The sequence below is a fragment of the Theropithecus gelada genome, chromosome 7b (genome assembly GCF_003255815.1).
Source record: "Theropithecus gelada isolate Dixy chromosome 7b, Tgel_1.0, whole genome shotgun sequence".
Taxonomy (NCBI): Eukaryota; Metazoa; Chordata; class Mammalia; order Primates; family Cercopithecidae; genus Theropithecus; species Theropithecus gelada.
The window spans coordinates 93,833,300-93,851,302 of record NC_037675.1 but is presented as its reverse complement, the minus strand read 5'-3'; the positions used below and the strand labels follow the sequence as shown (position 1 = coordinate 93,851,302).

The 18,003-nt window shown below is 46.9% G+C and overlaps 1 protein-coding gene across 3 annotated transcripts in view; it reads right to left on the bottom strand.

Moving 5' to 3' along the window:
* Nucleotides 1–18,003, bottom strand: part of SLC24A4 (solute carrier family 24 member 4) — a 173,837-nt gene that overhangs the window by 60,299 nt on the left and 95,535 nt on the right. For all 3 annotated transcript variants that reach the window (XM_025392240.1, XM_025392238.1, XM_025392239.1), the window contains one exon: nucleotides 2,012–2,088. In XM_025392240.1, coding sequence (XP_025248025.1) covers nucleotides 2,012–2,088 — 77 coding nt within the window. The remainder of the gene's footprint in view (nucleotides 1–2,011; nucleotides 2,089–18,003) is intronic.

The window sequence follows — 18,003 nt, the reverse complement described above, 5'->3', positions numbered from 1 at the left end:
TTCAGCAGAAACCTGAGGTTTTATTTCAGCTATGCCAAGACTTTCACGAGGCAGGACCACAGAACTATGGGACCAATTAGCCACATCCACAGTCCCTTAGTGAAAGGGGAGGGTGTGTAAAGCCAGAGAAACTAGAAAGATAATAACGGTATTATAGAAATAATAAACAGGTCTGTTGTTCAAAATGTGCCAACAGCCCTCATTCTAGTCTTCATTTTCATGAATGGCTTACCCTCTTAATTAAAACTTCACCCATTCATTATTTTCTGGTTGTTACTATCTATGTGGGAATTCCAGATTTCACTTTCTTAATGATCTCTTGCAAAGAATAATACTTGGTTGGGTTTAAATATACAAGCAGATGGTGCTGGATGGTCAGGGAAGCTGATCAGGAGGAAAATTTGCTGTGGTTGATCCAAAGCAGAGAAGCAAACCTTGACCAGCTACGTTTCTCCATACCACACAACAGAGTCAGCAAACCTTTTCTGTAAAGGGGCAGATAAAAAATATGTTTGACTTTGTGGGTCAGGCTGTCTCTGATGCATGTACTCAGCTCTGCCTCTGAAGTGCAAAAATAGCACTTATTATTACACTATAGAAGATAATATAGAAATGAATAGGAATGTCTGTGTTCCAATAAAACTTTATTTACAAAAACAGGCATTGAGCCAGACTTGGCAAGGGTTGTAGTTTGCCTACTCCAGCACAGAGAGTTACAAACTTGTAACTTAGGTGTGAACCCCTATTTCTTTTCAAATTACTACTAACCCCTCTTCCACCATTTGTCATCAAGGTCCATCTGAATATAGAGGGAAGTTTGAGAAGTACACCAAAGTTTTAAACTACAGATGCTCCTAGACTTACAATGAGGTTATAGCTTGATAAGCCCATTTTAAGTTTAAAATACTTTAAATGGGCTGGGGGCAGTGGCTCACACCTGTAGTCCCAGCACTCTGGGAGGCCGAGGCAGGTGGATCACCTGAGATCAGGAGTTCGAGGCCAGCCTGGCCAACATGGTTAAACCCCTTCTCTACTAAACATACAAAAATTAACTGGGTGTGGTGGCACATGCCTGTAATCCCAGCTACTTGGGAGACTGAGGCAGGAGAATCATTTGAACCCAGGAGGCAGAGGTTGCAGTGAGCCAAGATCGCGCCACTGCACTCCAGCCTGGGTGACAGAGCAAAACTCCGTCTCAAAAATAAATAAATAAATAAATAAATAAATAAATAAAATAAGTGGAAAATGCATTTAACCCAATTAACCTACTGAACATCATCGCTTAGCCTAGCCTACCTTAAACGTTCTCAGAATACTTAATTAGCCTACAGCTGGGCAAATTCATCTGGCAACACAGTACCCTGTAAAGTACTGGTTGCTTGTTTATGCTCATGCCCACGTGACTGACTGGGAGCTGCAATTGGTGCTACTGCCCAGCATGAGGAGAGAGTATCACTGGCCCAGAAAAAGATAAAACTTCAAAATTCACAGTATAGTTTCTTTATACTTCCAGAAGAGTGATACTGAATATGTCTCACTTTTGCAACGTCGTAACACTGAAAAATAGTAAGTGGAACCATCCTAACTTGGGGACTGTCTACATAGTGATGTAAAGGTACTAAAATTTAGGGGTCGTCATGGGAATCAGGACAGCAAGCATTTGTAGGAGTTATCATGTGCCACACAACGCTGATGCCCTTGACCCGTATTCACTCATATTCATCCTCTGTAATAGGTACCATCATCCCTGTTTTACAAAAGCAGAAAATGGGGTACAGGAAAGACTTCCATTCCTGTGTTGGCTCTGGGGCCACTAGCTGTGTGACACTGGGTAAGTCACCTAACACATTTAAGACACCATTTCTTTGTGAGTGAAATGTGCCCAGTCTCCACTCTCCTCACTGGGCTGTTACAAGAATAACAGATCTCAGACATGCCACGGCTCTGCCCCGCTGTGCAGAGAGGCTTCACGTGCTAGAAGTTTTGTGACCACTCTGGGAGGACCACTTACACCAAGGATGTGCAGCAGGACGGCTCCGTGCTGTCGCTCCTTATTGGAGAACAGGTCTGCGGGGAACTCGTGAATTGCTGGAAGACAGGAAGAGATGGCAGTGTTAGTTATCTGTGGGCCTCCTGACAAACCTCACTTGACATCTGGGAGTTCATTAAGGAATGGCAGAGCCCACCTGGCTTTGGACTGATCAGCAAGAAGGTCAGCCATTTCTCAGTCCAGGGGCAGACCAGTGCTCTCAGGAAATAGTTGCTGGATACTGGATTATGCAAAGATATTCCAGCCCCTTAGAGTGGATCATGTTTTAGATATGTCTTGCATTTTAAAAAACAGTATGAAACACTTCACACATGTACGATGGCTAGAACCCAGAACAGATAGTAGTTAAGTGTTGACAGGGATATGGAGGTACTGGAATCTCAAACACTGCTGGTGGAAATGTAAAATGGTACAGCCTGGGAGACAGTCTCGCAGTCCCTCAAAAGATTAAGCATAGACCATATGACTCAGCAATTCCACTCGCAAGTATAGACCCAAGAGAAATGCAAGCATATGTTCACACTAAAACTTACACATCAATGTTCATAGCCATATTGCTGATAACAGCCAAGATGTAGAAAAAATCCAAATCAAATGCTTGGGGTTTGAGCATCATTCCTGCACCCCCAGGCAGCTCTGACAACTTATCTGCTCAGTAATAGAGAAATAATCCCTTCTCACCTGCCACTGACACGTTCAAAATCATCAGTGGATAAGCACGCCCATGAATGGACGTATACATGAATGAATTCCATTGTCACAGATCCTGTTTAGGGCACTCCCAGATCTCCACCCACTCTCACCACACCAGCTTAACTGGAAGCTTCTGGAAGGCAGGGATCCACACTTCCCTGGTCACCATTGCACCCTCAGTACCTAGGCTAGGCCTGGCACACAGTAAGTTCTCAATCAACCTTAGCAATCGACTGAATAAACAAAGGTTAAAATATTAACAAAAATAACAATATGTATCATCTCATCTTATTAGAATACTTTTATTACCCTTGTAAACCCCTTAAACACCTGGAATGACACCTGGTTCATTGTGGGTACTTGATAAATGCTTGTTAAATAAACTTCCAGGACAGAAATCCCTTCTCTGCAAATATAATTAGGCCCTAAGCTCTGAAAATGATGCTTTCTCCTTTATGTGGAAACTTTTCTGATTTTTAAGATCTGATTCTCCCGGCAAGCCACAGAAAACATCAGCTCCCCAGACACCACTTTGAAACAAGCAGCATTGAATGAAAAACAGATTCTTTCACTTCCCTCACATCTCTCTCTTTTTTCGTAATCAAACTTCTTTAATAGAGCTGCTGCTGTCGGTTCAAGGGCATGGACTGGCTTCAAGGTTTGTCAGCTCAGAGATGGAGAATTATATAGGCAGAGACTTGGCATTCTTGAGGCCAAGATCTTACTTCCAGGAGAAATGCAGCTGCTAGGATATTTCAATGCAGATCAACAGGCATTTCTGCCATGAAAATTCGAGACATTTCCTGATTCTCCAAAGCAGGGTTTTGAGAGCTGATTGATTTATCCAATCTTGGGAATTAGAAAAACATCTTTAAAAATTTTTGGAAAATGAGAAGTTTTGAAAATTACAATAATGTCATGTCATCTTTCTGCTGCTGGGGACATATCACCTGGCCTCCAGCAGGGAGGGGAGTCTAAATGACTTTGCCCTTGGTAGGAACAGACTTCTACTCAGCCTCACACCCATGTGTATCCTGGAGGGCTGCGAAGGAGAATGAATGGCATCTATGGCTTTAATTTTGCCAGCAAAGACAGTGGTCACTGGCAGAGTTCCCGGCTGCCTGTGCCCCACCATCCTCTGTACTCATCCACATCTTCCTGGCACATCTTGAACCCACAAGGCAGGCACTAGGGCCATCAACGTTCCTGTTTTCAGATGAGGCTTAGAGAGGGAAGTAAGCAGCTCAAAGCACCCAGGCATCTACGCCAGCACTCACAGTGGGACCTGATGTTCCTCGTCCAAGGCTAAGCCCCACCTCTAACAATGAGACGGTCTGGCCGAGTGGAAATCACACCACACTGTCGACTGGAGTCCTAGCTTGACTACGCATGAGCTTGTGTGACCCTGGTCACATCATGAAACCTCTCTGACCCTCTATCTCTTCAGTGACAATCTGATGCTACTTCTACTTGTTCAGCCTCATGCTTTGCTTTGCACCCCTGTGTGCATGCTGGGGCGCTGTGGAGGAGAACAAATGACTTCTATGGTGATGAATCAGTCATCCTTATGTGTGGCATGCCCTGGTGGGGACATCAAAGGCTGCGAGCAGGCAGATATCCACCCCATCCTCCCCAGCTGTCTGCTGATAGCTGGGATCAGTCTGCTCCACAGTTCAGGATTAAAATCCTCTAGACACTGGCATGGTGAAGGGGGTGGGTATAGACCAGGACTCTGTGGCCTCCCACCCTTGTCACTGACAGCAACAACTTGGAACTGCAGACATCCCACACAGCTGGTCCGTGCACTGTCTCTAGTAGCCGATAGACTTAGGTTTCAGGAAGTGCCTCTGCTCCTGATGACCTGTGGGACCTGGGCAAGTTGGCTAACACCTCGGGGGCTGTTTCCTCACCTAGGCATGCAGATCACAGCAGAAACTTGGCCGTAAGAAGTGATACTACTGAGCTCAGCCAGGCTGCCAGTCACTCAGCATCATTAACTTACAGAGTCATTCCTTGACATCCATTCTGTCCCGCCTCCACAGAACACACAGCCTTGGTGTATGAAAGCTAAACAGAAGACAAAGGCTTCTTGCAGAAAGAGAGAAAGAGCAAGAGAACAAGAAAGTAAGAGATGATTTGGGCCACACGAGAATCTGAAGCCTGGAGCAGTGTAATCCCAGGTTCCTGAGGAAGCCTTCCTTCTCCTCCCATGGGCTTCCTGGGATCAGGAGCCACTGGGCCACGTTCAAGGGCATGATGCTTGCGTGTCTGAGGGGGCTGAACCTGCTCTGTCCGCTCAAATCCCCACCAGGGAGGAGGGAGGGATCAGCAGGGAACATACACATGGCTTTTGAGGTCACGCCTAAGCCTTTAAGCTGCAGAAATCTGGAGGTGGAGGGTGGAGGGAAGGGAGAGATGTATCAGTAGGTGGAGCTGGGCTCAAGGAACCAGGGATGATCCCAGCACCCTGCTGCCCTGGGGACATGGGGTGAAGGGAAAGGGGAACAGGAGGGAAGGCAGCTGCTCCCCACTCCCCTTTGGACCTCGATGCCCAGAAGTGGCTTCCATCACTCTTGGTCCTGGACACAGCCAGGTGTCCTCATGCCCCAGGCATCTGCCTCCCTCCTGTGCACCCATCCTCGACTGTGAGCAGGGCCCAGGGAAGCTGGAGGAGGTCCTTCCTGCTGGTTGCCTTCCTGAACATTGGAGGGGAAACTCCAAACTCCTTGGGGACAGAAGCACCTCCAATGCCCTCAGCACTCTACAATCCACCATTCAGAGGCCTCCAGGCACACCTGAGCTGTTTTCTTTACACACAAAAAGCTCCATGGGTGACACTCTGAATTAGTGTTGCCCGTTCCGGGACCCAAACTTTCATCAACATTGCTCCTGCTTCTCAAAATGGATAGATTTATTCAACAGCATGTGCAGAGTACCCGCTTGGTAGCCACTGGTCTGTCTAGGAATGGCTGGATGAGACCCTGACGGACCCTGAGTGCCCTCGGACATGGCAGCTCTTCCTCTCAAAGGGTGGCTCGACTTTCAGGGAAAGGCAAAGTTACTCAGAAGGTGGAAGGTTATTGAGGTGGGAAATGCCCTGATCCTGAAAGAATGTGAATCGATGCATGTTTCCTGAGCAGTTACTATGTGCCAGGCACTGGATTAGGCACGGAGCCTCATGAATGTGCCTGCTCTGTAGCACAAGTAAACAAACGACCGAGAGACAGTGAGAAGCTTGTTGCGATGGTGCGGGGTAGAGTAAGTCAGGAGTCACTGACCTGGGGGAGTTGTTAGGGAACGTGCAGCCAGCCCCAGGAGAGGGTGGTGCCCACATCAAGCCTTGAAGCCTGCTCCCAATCAATACTGAGAAACTCGTTATTCTCATTTTATTGAGAGGAAGTGGAGGCTCTGAGAGACTAAAGTCACCTACAGTCACACCAACACAGTCTGGCACAGGTAAGAACCCAGCTTGGGAGCCCAACTAATACCAGGCTCTCTTTATTAGAGTATTTTACCCCCAACAGATGCATATCTCAGGATTAAGGTCTCCTCCATCCCAGGAGTAGGCCCTCTGTTCTTGGAAGCTCTAAGGGCCATGCCAAGAGGCCATGCTCTAAAACATACATTAGATTTTGTAGGTCAATTCTGCCTGCAGCCCAGAATTCACCCATACAGAGGTCTAGGCCATTATTAAATGGATCCAGAGAAAAACTGTCACTTATATTCCTTGATCTTGAAACATTTAATACAAGTGACTGCTTCCTATTTGTATATGAATGGACATATGTGTACATAAATGAACAGATCAATCTATTTATCTATCTTGCATACACTAAAATTCATTCTTCGTGGTGTGAAGTTCAATGGGTTTTGAGAAACGCCTACAGTTGTGTATCTACCACCATACATCAGACAGAAGAGTTCCATCACCCCTAAAATTCTCTTGTGCTGGCTTTTTGTAGTCACCCCTCCCCGCACCCCCACTCCTGGTTGTTTAAGCTTCCCAGTTTACCATGTTTTGTTATAGGAGCCTGAATGGACTGAGACACATGGGAAATGGAATAATCAAATCCAATCACGTCTTGTGCAGAAATAAGGAAGTGGACGCGATTGCCAGGACAGCCTCTCAACACTTAGGTCTCTGTAACCTCCACTGCCAGTGGACACACACCCCTATCTGGTGCGCCATACCACTGACATTCCCTTTTCCCCATTTGCCTTTTCCAGAGCACCATATGGATGGAATCATGTAATATGCAGCCTTCTTAGTCTGGCTTCTTTCACTTAACAAAATGGTTTAAGATTCGTCCATATTGTTGGGTGATCCCACCTTTTGGGAACTTTCTTGCTTAGCTTCCTTGGCCTCACCTCTCCTCACTCACCTCAGTCTCTGCTAGAGGGTCCCCTGCCCCCGAGGTCTCCTGAACGCTGGTGGTCTTGGGGCTTCACCCTGGGCCCTCTTCTGCCCATGTGACCATTCCCCGCCTTTGACTTTTTAATCTCCACATCCAGCTCCCAAATTTCAATCTTTCCTGAGCTCAAGACCTAACATGCCCAGCAGACAACAGAACATCACTCCTCGGCCATCCTATAAACACCTTCAACTTGACCTCTGTGCGTGGCCTCCCATCCATCTGAGTCTGCATAAAACAAATCCTGCTGTTGTCCTTGATACCGCCTCCTTCCGCATATGTTGTGATAGGTAGACAGGCCAATAGGCACTCAATGTCCTTTTCTATTTCCTTCCATGAACCTTCCCCGCAGGGACCCTAGATATGGGTGCACAGGCTGTGCTACAGGATCACACAGCCCAGTCCTACTTCCTGTTCTGAGGAGCCTAGCTCCCTTGCAGCTAGGGTTCAGGGTGTGAAGTAGGTTCTGCCAACCTAGAGGACTCAGAGGGCAGAAAAGAGGCAGTGCATTCTTCCTGCTGCCACTTCCACTGGCAACCAAGGTTACAGAGACCTAAGCATCAACAGGCTGTCCTGGCAATGATGTCCTTATTTCTGCACAGGAAGTTACTGAACACTAGATCGTTCCGTTTCCCACTTGTCTCAGTTCATTCAGGCTCTGCTATAACAAAATATCATAAACTGGGGTAGCTTAAAAACAACAGAAATTTATTTATCACAGTTCTGGAGGCTGCAGGGTCCAAGATGAAGGCACTGGCAGATTCAGTGTCTGGTGAGGGCCAGTGTCCTGGTTCATACGTGGTGCCTTCTCTCTGCATCCTCACATGGTGGAAGGGACCAGGTAGCTCTCTGCGGTCTCTTTTATAAGGACACTAAGCCCAACCATGAAGACTCCACCCCCATGACCCAGTCACCTCCAAAGTCCCTGCCTCCTAATACATCACCTTGGAAATTAGGTGTCCACGTAATGCTGGGGACATACAAACATGCAGACCGTAGCACTGCTCCTTCAGCCTTCCCTGTAATTTTGTAAGCATCTCATTCCCTGAATTAAATTCCTTCCTGTTGAAAATATTAAACGTGGCTTCTATTTCCTGCAGGGAACACTCACCGATACACCCACGTCCTTTTCAGCCAATTCTGCACAAGCCCTGGCAATCCTACCCTGATCTGCTCTTGAGTCCCTCTGCCCCCATCCTCTCTTGCTGGACCACTGCACTGTCCCCTAACCGGTGCCCCCAGGTCCTCTCTCAGTCTGCTCCTTCCTGTTTTCCACAGGGCAGCCAGACAAGCTTTTCAACAAGCACTTAGGATAAATGCCAAAGACTGCATTTTGGCCTTCCAGGCCCTGCACTGTCTGGCCCTGCCAACCCTTCCAGCCTCACTCATGCCACCTTCCCCGTGGTGTCCACTCTACTCCGGCCACACTGGTCATGCCTGTGCTGCCAGGTCCTGGCACAAACCTGGCACAAAGTAGGTGTTCATGAAATGCCTATGGAGCGAATGTACATCAGGCCCCTCCTTTCTGACATAAACTCAGGAGCCCCGAGTGTGACCTCTGCCTGGATGGCTCCCCAGGAGACGGTGCACTGGCCCTGCCTCCTCGGCCCCTGTCTTTCCAAACTGCTTCTTGGATGCTGCACACCTAGTCTTACCAGGCAGATCATTTTTGACAGAGATGTGCTTTCTCTGAGCTGCTCGTTTTTCTTAAACCTTTCAATTAGTCAATTCTCTTTAGGGAATGTAAACTGTGAACTGAATTTTTTTAAAGGAAAAAAAAAACTGCCTTAAAACATGCCACTCTCTCTTTGCTTTCTACCCTTGTTAAAAATAACCCCACCTTCTAAGCCTTGACGTTTATTCTGAAACGATGAAAACCAGACTGGAAAGCTGGGAAGTAATTTAAATAGCCTCGAATTTTTATTGTTTCAACTTATATAAGGTATATGTTTTAGAAACCATCCCAGTGCCAGAAACCAAAAGAAAAAAAAATTGTGATTTTCCCCCTAATTGTACAGTTTAAAATAACTTTGCTAAGAATTTTATGCCTTTCATGGGCAACCATTGGAACATCTAAGATTTTCTACCATCACCCTCGTATCCCAAACAGGAGTAAAAATAATTAGATTAAGTCACTGACTTAACTAGCATGAGAAGGAGTTTAAAATCCTATCTTTCTTTCAGTACCTTCCAAAAGAGATTCAGTGCCATGAAAAAGGAAATATGCCTGGAAGACTCAGCAACAGGAATGTTCTTTCCAGGAGCAACCACTATAGAATTTCTACAGCTGGATAAGGGTCCGGGTACTATGCGGTTCAGCTGTTCTCCACCCAGGAAGGGAAGTGGACTTGTTAATGTCACACGGCAATGTTTCCTAAGGTGGTTTTCAAAAGAGCCTGGTACTTCTCCCCCTGTCTCTCTTGCTTCCTCCCTCACCACGTGATCTCCGCACACGCTGGCTCCTCTTCACCTTCCACCACGAGTGGAAGCAGCCTGAGGCCTCATCAGATGCAAATACCTTCTCTTGAACTTTTCCAGACATCAGAATCATGAGCCAAATAAACCTTCTTTATTGATTACCCAGCCTCAGGTGTTCTTTTATAGTAACACTAAGCAGACTGATTTTGGGCCCAACTCTTAGGACATCATCCTTGCCAACCCCACCCCTCTCCCTGCCCTGATGCTGAAGATCCTGTCCCACCCCACTGAGAGTCACTTAACTCCCTATTTTTATTGATTGATTGATTGACTGATTGATTGATTGATTGAAACAGGGTCTCACACTGTCACCCAGGCTGGAGTGCAGTGGTGCAATCACAGCCCACTGCAGCCTCAACCTCCCAGGCTCAGGTGATCCCCCATATCACATCTTCCCAAGCAGCTAGGACTACAGGTTTGCCCAGGTGACTTTTGTGTTTTTTTGGTAGAGACTGGGTATCACTATATTTCCCAAACTGATCTTGAACTCCTGGGCTCAAGTGATCTGCCTGCCTCAGCCTCCCAAAGGTGCTGGGATTACAGGTGTGAGCCACTGCATACAGGTGTAACCCCCCATTTTAAAGAGGAGAACCCTGAAATCCGATGAGGTCAGATGCTTTGTTCAGCATCACAGTTAGTTAACAACAGAATTGCCAGAGCCTGAATTAATACAAACAGATAATGGCTGGTCCATACAGGACAACAGGACTCTGACCCACAGCTCCAAAGCAACTAGCCTGGGATGTCAGACCACAGCCTCTGCAGCAATTGGCCCAAAATGGTCATGTTTTGCCAGTGACAACCACCTTCTCTACTGTTTTCTCCTGCTTCCAACTCAAGACCAACCAGAGAAAAACAAATAGGCTCCCTGTAGTGAGTTGAATAGCGTCCCTCCAATAGTTCATGTCCACCGGAATCTTTAGCATTGACCTTATTTGGAAATAAGACGTATTAGTCAGCAGGGGCTGTCATAACAAAATACCACAGCCTAGACATCATCAACAATGGAAATTTGCTTTCTCCCAGCTCTGGAGGCTGGAAGATCAAAGTGCCTGCGGGGTTGGTTTCTGGTGAAGATTCTCTTCCTAGCTTGTAGACAGCCACCTTCTCCCCGTGTCCTCACACGGCCTCTTCTCTGCACACACGCTGCTGGTGTCTCTTCCTCCTCTTATGAGAACATCAATTGCTATAGTCTGATGTTTGCTTCCTCCAGATCTCACGTTCAAATGTGATCCCCAGTGTGGGAGGTAGTGCCTCATAGGAGGTGTTTGGGTCATGGGGACAGGCCCCTCATGAATAGACTAATGCCCTGGGCGCAAGTGGTGAGTGACTTCTCATTCTATTAGTTCCGGCGAGAGCTGGGTTTTGTTTTTGTTTTTATTTTTGAGATGGAGTCTTGCTCTGTCACCCAGGTTGGAGTGCAGTGACATAATCATAGCTCTCTGCAGCCCTGACCTGCTGGACTCAAACGATCCTCCTGCCTAATCTTCCTGAGTAACTGGAACTACAAGCATGTGCCACCATACCCACATCCAGCTTATACATATTTTTGGCCTTTTTTTTTTTTGTAGAGATGGGGTCTCACTATGTTGCCCAGGCTGGTCTCAAACTTCTGGCCTCAAGCAACCCTCCCACCTTGGCCCTCCAAAGTGCTAGGATTATAAACATCAGCCACCATGCCTGTCCAGAGCTGGTTGTTAAACAGAGCATCTCTCCCCTCCCTCTCTCTTGCTTCCTCTCTCACCAAGTGATCTCTGCACAGGTTGGCTCCTCTTCACCTTCTGCCATCAGTGGGAGCAGCCTGAAGCCCTCACCAGAGGCAGATGCCCACTCTTGAACTTTCCCGACATCAGAATCATTAGCTAAATAAACCTTTTTTCTTCACACATTATGCAGCCTCAGGTGTTACTTTATAGCAACACTACAAGGACTAAGACTCCCGTCCTATTTGATTAGGGCCCCCCTCTTATGACCTTATTTAACCTTAATTACCTCTCTAAAGGCCCTATCTCCAAATACCATCACTTCACATGAACTTGGGGAGACACAATTCAGTCTTTGACATAAGGTCTTTGCAGAAGTAGGTAGTTAAGTTGAAATGTGGTCACACTGGATTACAGGGGACCCCGAATCCAATGATTGGTGGTCTTATAAGAGTAGGGGACACACAGAGATACCGAGAACAAGGCATGGATGACGAAGGCAGAGGTTGGAGTGGTATGTCTACAAGCCAAGGAGGAGATTCCGAGAACAAGGCATGGGATGATGAAGGCAGAGGTTGGAGTGGTATGTCTACAAGCTAAGGAATGCTGGCAGCCAGGAGAAAGGCCTGGAATAGATTTTCTCAGATACTCCAGGAGGAATCAATCCTGCTGATACCTTGAAATCAGACTTTTGGCCTCCTGAACTGTGGGAGAATAAATTTTTGTTGTTTTAGGTCACCCGGTGTGTTCTACTTTGTTATGGCAGCCCTGGGAAAGCAAAATATTCCCTAAACCAATGCACACAATGCCCTGCTTCCAGTTAGCTGCCTCACGCCAATAGCCTCCACCCAGGGCACGCCTGAAGCCTGCCCTTTCTTTCCTGCTGTGAAGCCCCCCTCCCCCGCTCCCTTGCCTGACTTTGAGTCCCTACCAAACACAAGTGATGACAGCTGACTCCTTTGCTATAGCAAACTGAATAACTACCTTGGGTTGTTTTCATTTGTGTGGTCTTTGTTTATTTCCACAATTAGCAGCAATCTTTAGTTGTATCTCTACTGTCTTTCTCCTACACTAGGTTAAGTGTTCTCAGAGTGCTGTGGTGACAATTTGTTCCTGTATTGTCTTTACCTCTACTAGACAAGGCATATACTTAATACCTAAAGTAAATTAAGCTGGGCGCGGTAGCTCACACCTGTAATCCCAGCACTTTAGGAGGCCTCACTTTGAGAGGCCGAGGCAGGCAGATTGCTTGAGTCCAGGAGTTCGAGACCAGCCTGCTCAACATGGCAAAACCCCGTCTCTACTAAAAATACAAAAATTAGCCGAGCATGATCGCACGTGCCTGTAATCACAGCTACTCGGGAGGCTGAGGCAGGAGAATTGCTTGAACCTGGGAGACGGAGGTTGCAGTGAGCTGAGATCATGCCACTGCACTCCAGACTGGGCAACAGAGCAAGTGAGACTCTTTCCCCAAAAAAATTAAATTAAATTAAATTAAGCAAATTAGGGGCTGGGTGCAGCAGCTCACACCTGTAAGCCCAGCACTTTGGGAGGCTGAGGTGGGAGGATTGCTTGAGTCCAGGAGTTCAAGACTGGACTGGACAACATGGGAAAACTCTGTCTCTAAAAAAATACAAAAATTATCTGGGCATGGTGGTGCATGCCTGTGAGCTAAACTCAGGAGGCTGAGGTGGGAGGATCACTTGAGCCCAGAAAGTCAAGGCTAATCTTCCCACAAATATTTACCATTACCCATCAGGGCCCAGCACTGTTCTAGATTCTGTGAACAAGACATCTGTGAACAAGACAGGCAAAAGTGTCTGCCCTCACAGGGCATTTTAGATAGAGTACTACCCAGAAGGATAATTAGAGACACTGGATGTGGAAAAAGTGTTTATCATAAATGAAAAAAGCCACACACAAAATCACTCATGGTTTGTTTGCAGCTATACACAAATCAGCAAATGAAAAGAACTGGATGGAAGTATACCAAAACCATTATAGCGGTTATGGCGGGTGGAGGAATTCTAAACGGCTTCCCTTTCCAGGGCCCCTTTCCAAATGCTTTATCATAAAAATGTTTTAGTCAATTTACTATGATTTATTTTTTAAAAAAGAATGAAGTTTAAAAACATGGTGTATGGGCCTGGCACAGTGGCTCATGTCTATAATTCTAGCACTTTGGGAGGCAGAGGCAGGCAGGTCACGTGAGGTCAAGAGTTCAAGATCACCCTGGCCAACATGGTGAAACCTCGTCTCTACTAAAAATATAAAAATTAGCCGGGCATGGTGGTAGGTGCCTGCGGTCCTAGCTACTTGGGAGGCTGAAGCATGAGAATTGCTTGAACCTGGGAGGCGGAGGTTTCAGTGAGCCAAGATTGCGCCACTGCACTCCAGGCTGGGCGACAGAGTAAAACTGTGTCTCAAAAAACAAAAACAAAAAAACTGTGGTGTATGAAAGAATCCAACACAAAAGAGTACCAATGGTATAATCCCACTGACGTGGTGCCCAAGCACAGTCAAAACCAAGGTCAGTGACAGAAATCAGAACCACTGGGGGTAGGGGAGGGAGCAGTCAGCAAAGGGCACAAGGAACTTTCTAGGATGATGAAAATGTCCTAGATCTTGACTGGAGTGGTAGTTACACTTACAAAGTTGTGTATTTTATTGTACTCAAGTTACACTTCATTGAGGAGAGACCTGTTGAACGTCTGATGCACCCTAGGAAAAGGAAAGCATATTACCACTGAAAAACTTTGAGGGCTCCCCACTGGTTTTCTCGTTGTCGCACCGTTCATGGCAAAGATGAACAAGTAACAAGCCCCTTGGTTCATGCACCTGAACACAGCACACATCAGCCATCACCGTGCCTCCCCTGGAGGAAACTTCGGGACAGGGCCAGATCTGGTTCCTGCCACTGCTTGAATGTGAGCTTATCTCCAGAGGCTGGAGTTCAACCACAGAAGCCTGAGAAGCAGTGAGGGCTCTGATGCCGGGACCCATTCTCAGGTAGGTTCATGATAACAGGCACTCGGCATCCCAGGAAACAAGACTACAGTATCACCTGAGCCAGCTCACTATTGCTGATGACAAGAACAGAAACCAATTTACTCAGGGACAGGCCCCCCTGTGAAAAAATGCCCACACCCACCGTGGGGATTCTCAGCTGGTAGAGGTGGACTCTAGACTTAAATTGGAACTGCAAGTACATTTGTGTTGTCTGATCCATCTGCAGAAACAATTTTTCGTTGTCTGACTAGATCATATGGTCAGTAGGTCTGTGAAAGGTTCCAGGGATGCACCTTGACGTGAGAATGAGCTGCTACCGCTGTTGATCATGATGTATCTCCAACACTCAGATCAGAGCCTGGCACATAGCAGGTACTTATATTGAGGCTTTTACAATAGAGTTTCTTAGGACTGTCTTAACAAAGTAGTATATACTTAAAACTGTAACAGAATTTTTTTTTTTTTTTTTTTTTTTTTTTTTGAGACAGAGTCTCACTCTGTCACCAGGCTGGAGTGCAGTGGCGCGATCTTGGCTCACCGCAACCTCCGCCTCCCAGGCTCAAGAAATTCTTCTGCCTCAGCCTTCCGAGTAGCTGGGACTACAGGCACACGCCACCACACCTGGCTAATTTTTATATTTTTAGTAGAAATGGGGTTTCACCATATTGGCCAGGCTGGTCTCTAGCCCCTGACCTCATGATCTGCCTGCCTGGGCCTCCCAATGTGCTAGGATTACAGGTGTGAGCCACCGCACCCAGCCCAGAAATGTATTTTGTCACAGTTCTGTAGGCTGGAAATTCAATATCAAAGTGTTGACAGGGTTGGTTCCTTCTGGAGACTTAGGGGCAATCAGCTCCACGTCTTCCTCCCGGTGTCTGTGACAGCTGGCAGTCCCTGGCATTCCTTGGCCTGTGGGCCCAGATAGCCCCAATGTCTGCCCCTATCTTTATCTGACCTTCCCCTCTTTGTCCCTGTGTCTTCACATGGCCTTTTTTAAGGACACCAGTGACTGAATTTAGGGCCCACCTTCATCCAGTATAACCTCTTCTTGACCAAGTACATCTGCAAAGACCCTATTTCCAATGAAGGTCACATTTACAAATACCAGGTTAGGACTTATATCTTTTGGGGAGAAACAACTCAGCCCTCATATTTGTTGACTTGACTGACCCTTTATTCATGAAACACAAGCATGAAAACAACTTCTGTATGAGTGAACTCTTATGAATAACACAGCAGTTGTCAATATTGGATCGTTCATATCCTCTGATTTCTCTAGGACAGTCCTGATTCACATCAGCTGTCTAGTATAATGAATAGTATCCCCTTCTCTCAAAAGTGTCACAGTTTGGATGACAAATTTCATATTCACTCTCCTCATTAGGAGTACAAGGACCTGGAATAAAAATGAACACCAATGAGCCAGGAGATGTCAAAGTAGCCCATGGCTACATGCCAGGAGAGACTTCAATCATTGCCACCATGGACACCAGGTACTTCCTCGTTCTAGACAGCCTCAAGTTCAACGAGAGAGAACATCTGCGGGAAGGCAGCTGCTACAGCATGGTGCCTAGATTCAGAAGCACCTCCACCCAAAGCCAAAGGGGGGTGGATGACTTGCCAGAGCAAGCGGTCTGTGCTTGCCACTAACTGGGAAGGGACCTGGAGGAAGGCTGGAATGGTGCCTCCCTTCACCTCTGGCAAGCTCCAGTTCTGAGGTCAGGCTGGGTTGCCAGTCACATGTGATGGTGAGTTCTATGTGCCAACTTGGCTGGGCAGTCGTAGTCATACCCAGTTATTTCATCAAACATAAATCTAGGGGTTGCTGTGAAGGTATTTTATAGAGGTGGTTAACATCTACAAGCAATGGACTTTAAGTGAAGATTACCCTCAATAACGTGGGTATGAATTCAACTCCACCCCAATCAGTTGAAGGCCTAAAGAACACAAAAATTGACTGGACACAGTGGCTTATGCCTGTAATCCCAGCACTTTGGGAGGCCAAGGCAGGTGGATCACCTGAGTTCAGGAGTTCGAGACCAGCCTGGCCAACATGGCAAAACCCCGCCTCTACTAAAAATACAAATATTAGCCAGGCGTGATGGCAGGTGCCTGTAATCCCAGCTACTTAGGAGGCTGAGGCACAAGAATCACTTGAACACAGGAGGTGGAGGTTGCAGTGAGCCGAGATCACGCCACTGCACTCCAGCCTGGGGGATAGAGTGAGACTCTGTCTCAAAAAACAAACTAACAAAACCCCCAAAAAACTGAGGTTTCTTGGGGAAGAAGAAATTTGTCCTCAAGAGCATTAGCTCTTGCCTGGGAGTTTCGAATCTGCTGGCCTGGCCTACAGATTTTGGACTTGTCAGCCCCTATCATCATATGAATTAATTCTTTAAAATAAATCTCTTTATGAACATACACAACACACACACATATAGGATAGATACAAGGCGTGTTTGTGTATGTGTGCACCTCCTGAGGGTTCTGCTTCTCTGGAAAACTCTGACCAGTACACTGGACTATGGCACCCTGGGGCTGGGATGGGAACAGTGAGGAGCCATAGCTGCTCCCAGATGGGCAGAACCAGGAGGCCAGGCTGACAGCAGGACAAGCATGTAGAGTTCCAGGAGGAGCCTGACAGCCGTGAGCCAGGGACCCCCTCAGCACTCTTGGCTCCTGCCCTGTCTCCCACCCCTGCTCCCCTGCTCCCCTGCTCCCAGGCTTCCCTGTCTGGTGAGCAGTCTTTCTCCTTGGCATCATCCTTCCTCTCTTCCTAGACAAAATCCCTGCTGTTCCCTGAGTAACCTCAAGGCAAGAAATCTCAGGTCAGGATTTAGCAATAGGGCCTGAGTCCATTCGTTATATTTGGGAGGACCCAAGGAGATCTCCCTGGAAAGGAAGAAACAGCTTCTCCTTCTGTAAAGTTGCAGACAGTTCCTCAGTGGGTGCTGCTTCAGCAACTGTAGTCCTGTGTTGCTTAATGATGGGGATACATTCTGAGAAATGTGTTAGGCAGTTCACTGCTGCACCAGCATCCTAGAGTGCACTAATACGATCCTAGATGGTCTAGCCTACAACACACCTAGGCTATACGATAAAGCCTGCTGCTCCAAAGCCGCACACCTGTGCAGAATGTAACTGTACTGAATACCGCAGGCAGTTGTAACACAGTGGTAAGCATTTGTGTATCTAAACATAGAAAAGCTACAGAAAAAATATGGTTTAAAAGATAAAAAATGGTACACTTGTTCAGGGCACTTACCATGAATGGAGCTTGCATGAGTGGACGTTGCTCTGGGCGAGTGAGTGAGTGTGTGGTTAGTGAATGGGAAGGCCCAGGATGTTACTGTTCACTACTATAGACAAAAGTCTATCAACACTGGACACTTAGGCTACACTAATTTTAAAAATATGCTTCATCAATAATAACCTTCACTTACTGTAACTTTTTTTCTTCATAAACTTTTAAATTGTTTTTGGCTTTTTGACTCTGTTTCTTTTTTTTTTTTTTTTTTTTTTGAGACGGAGTCTTGCTCTGTCGCCTGGGCTGGAGTGCAGTGGCCGGATCTCAGCTCACTGCAAGCTCCGCCATCTGGGTTTACGCCATTCTCCTGCCTCAGCCTCTCAAGTAGCTGGGACTACAGGTGCCCGCCAC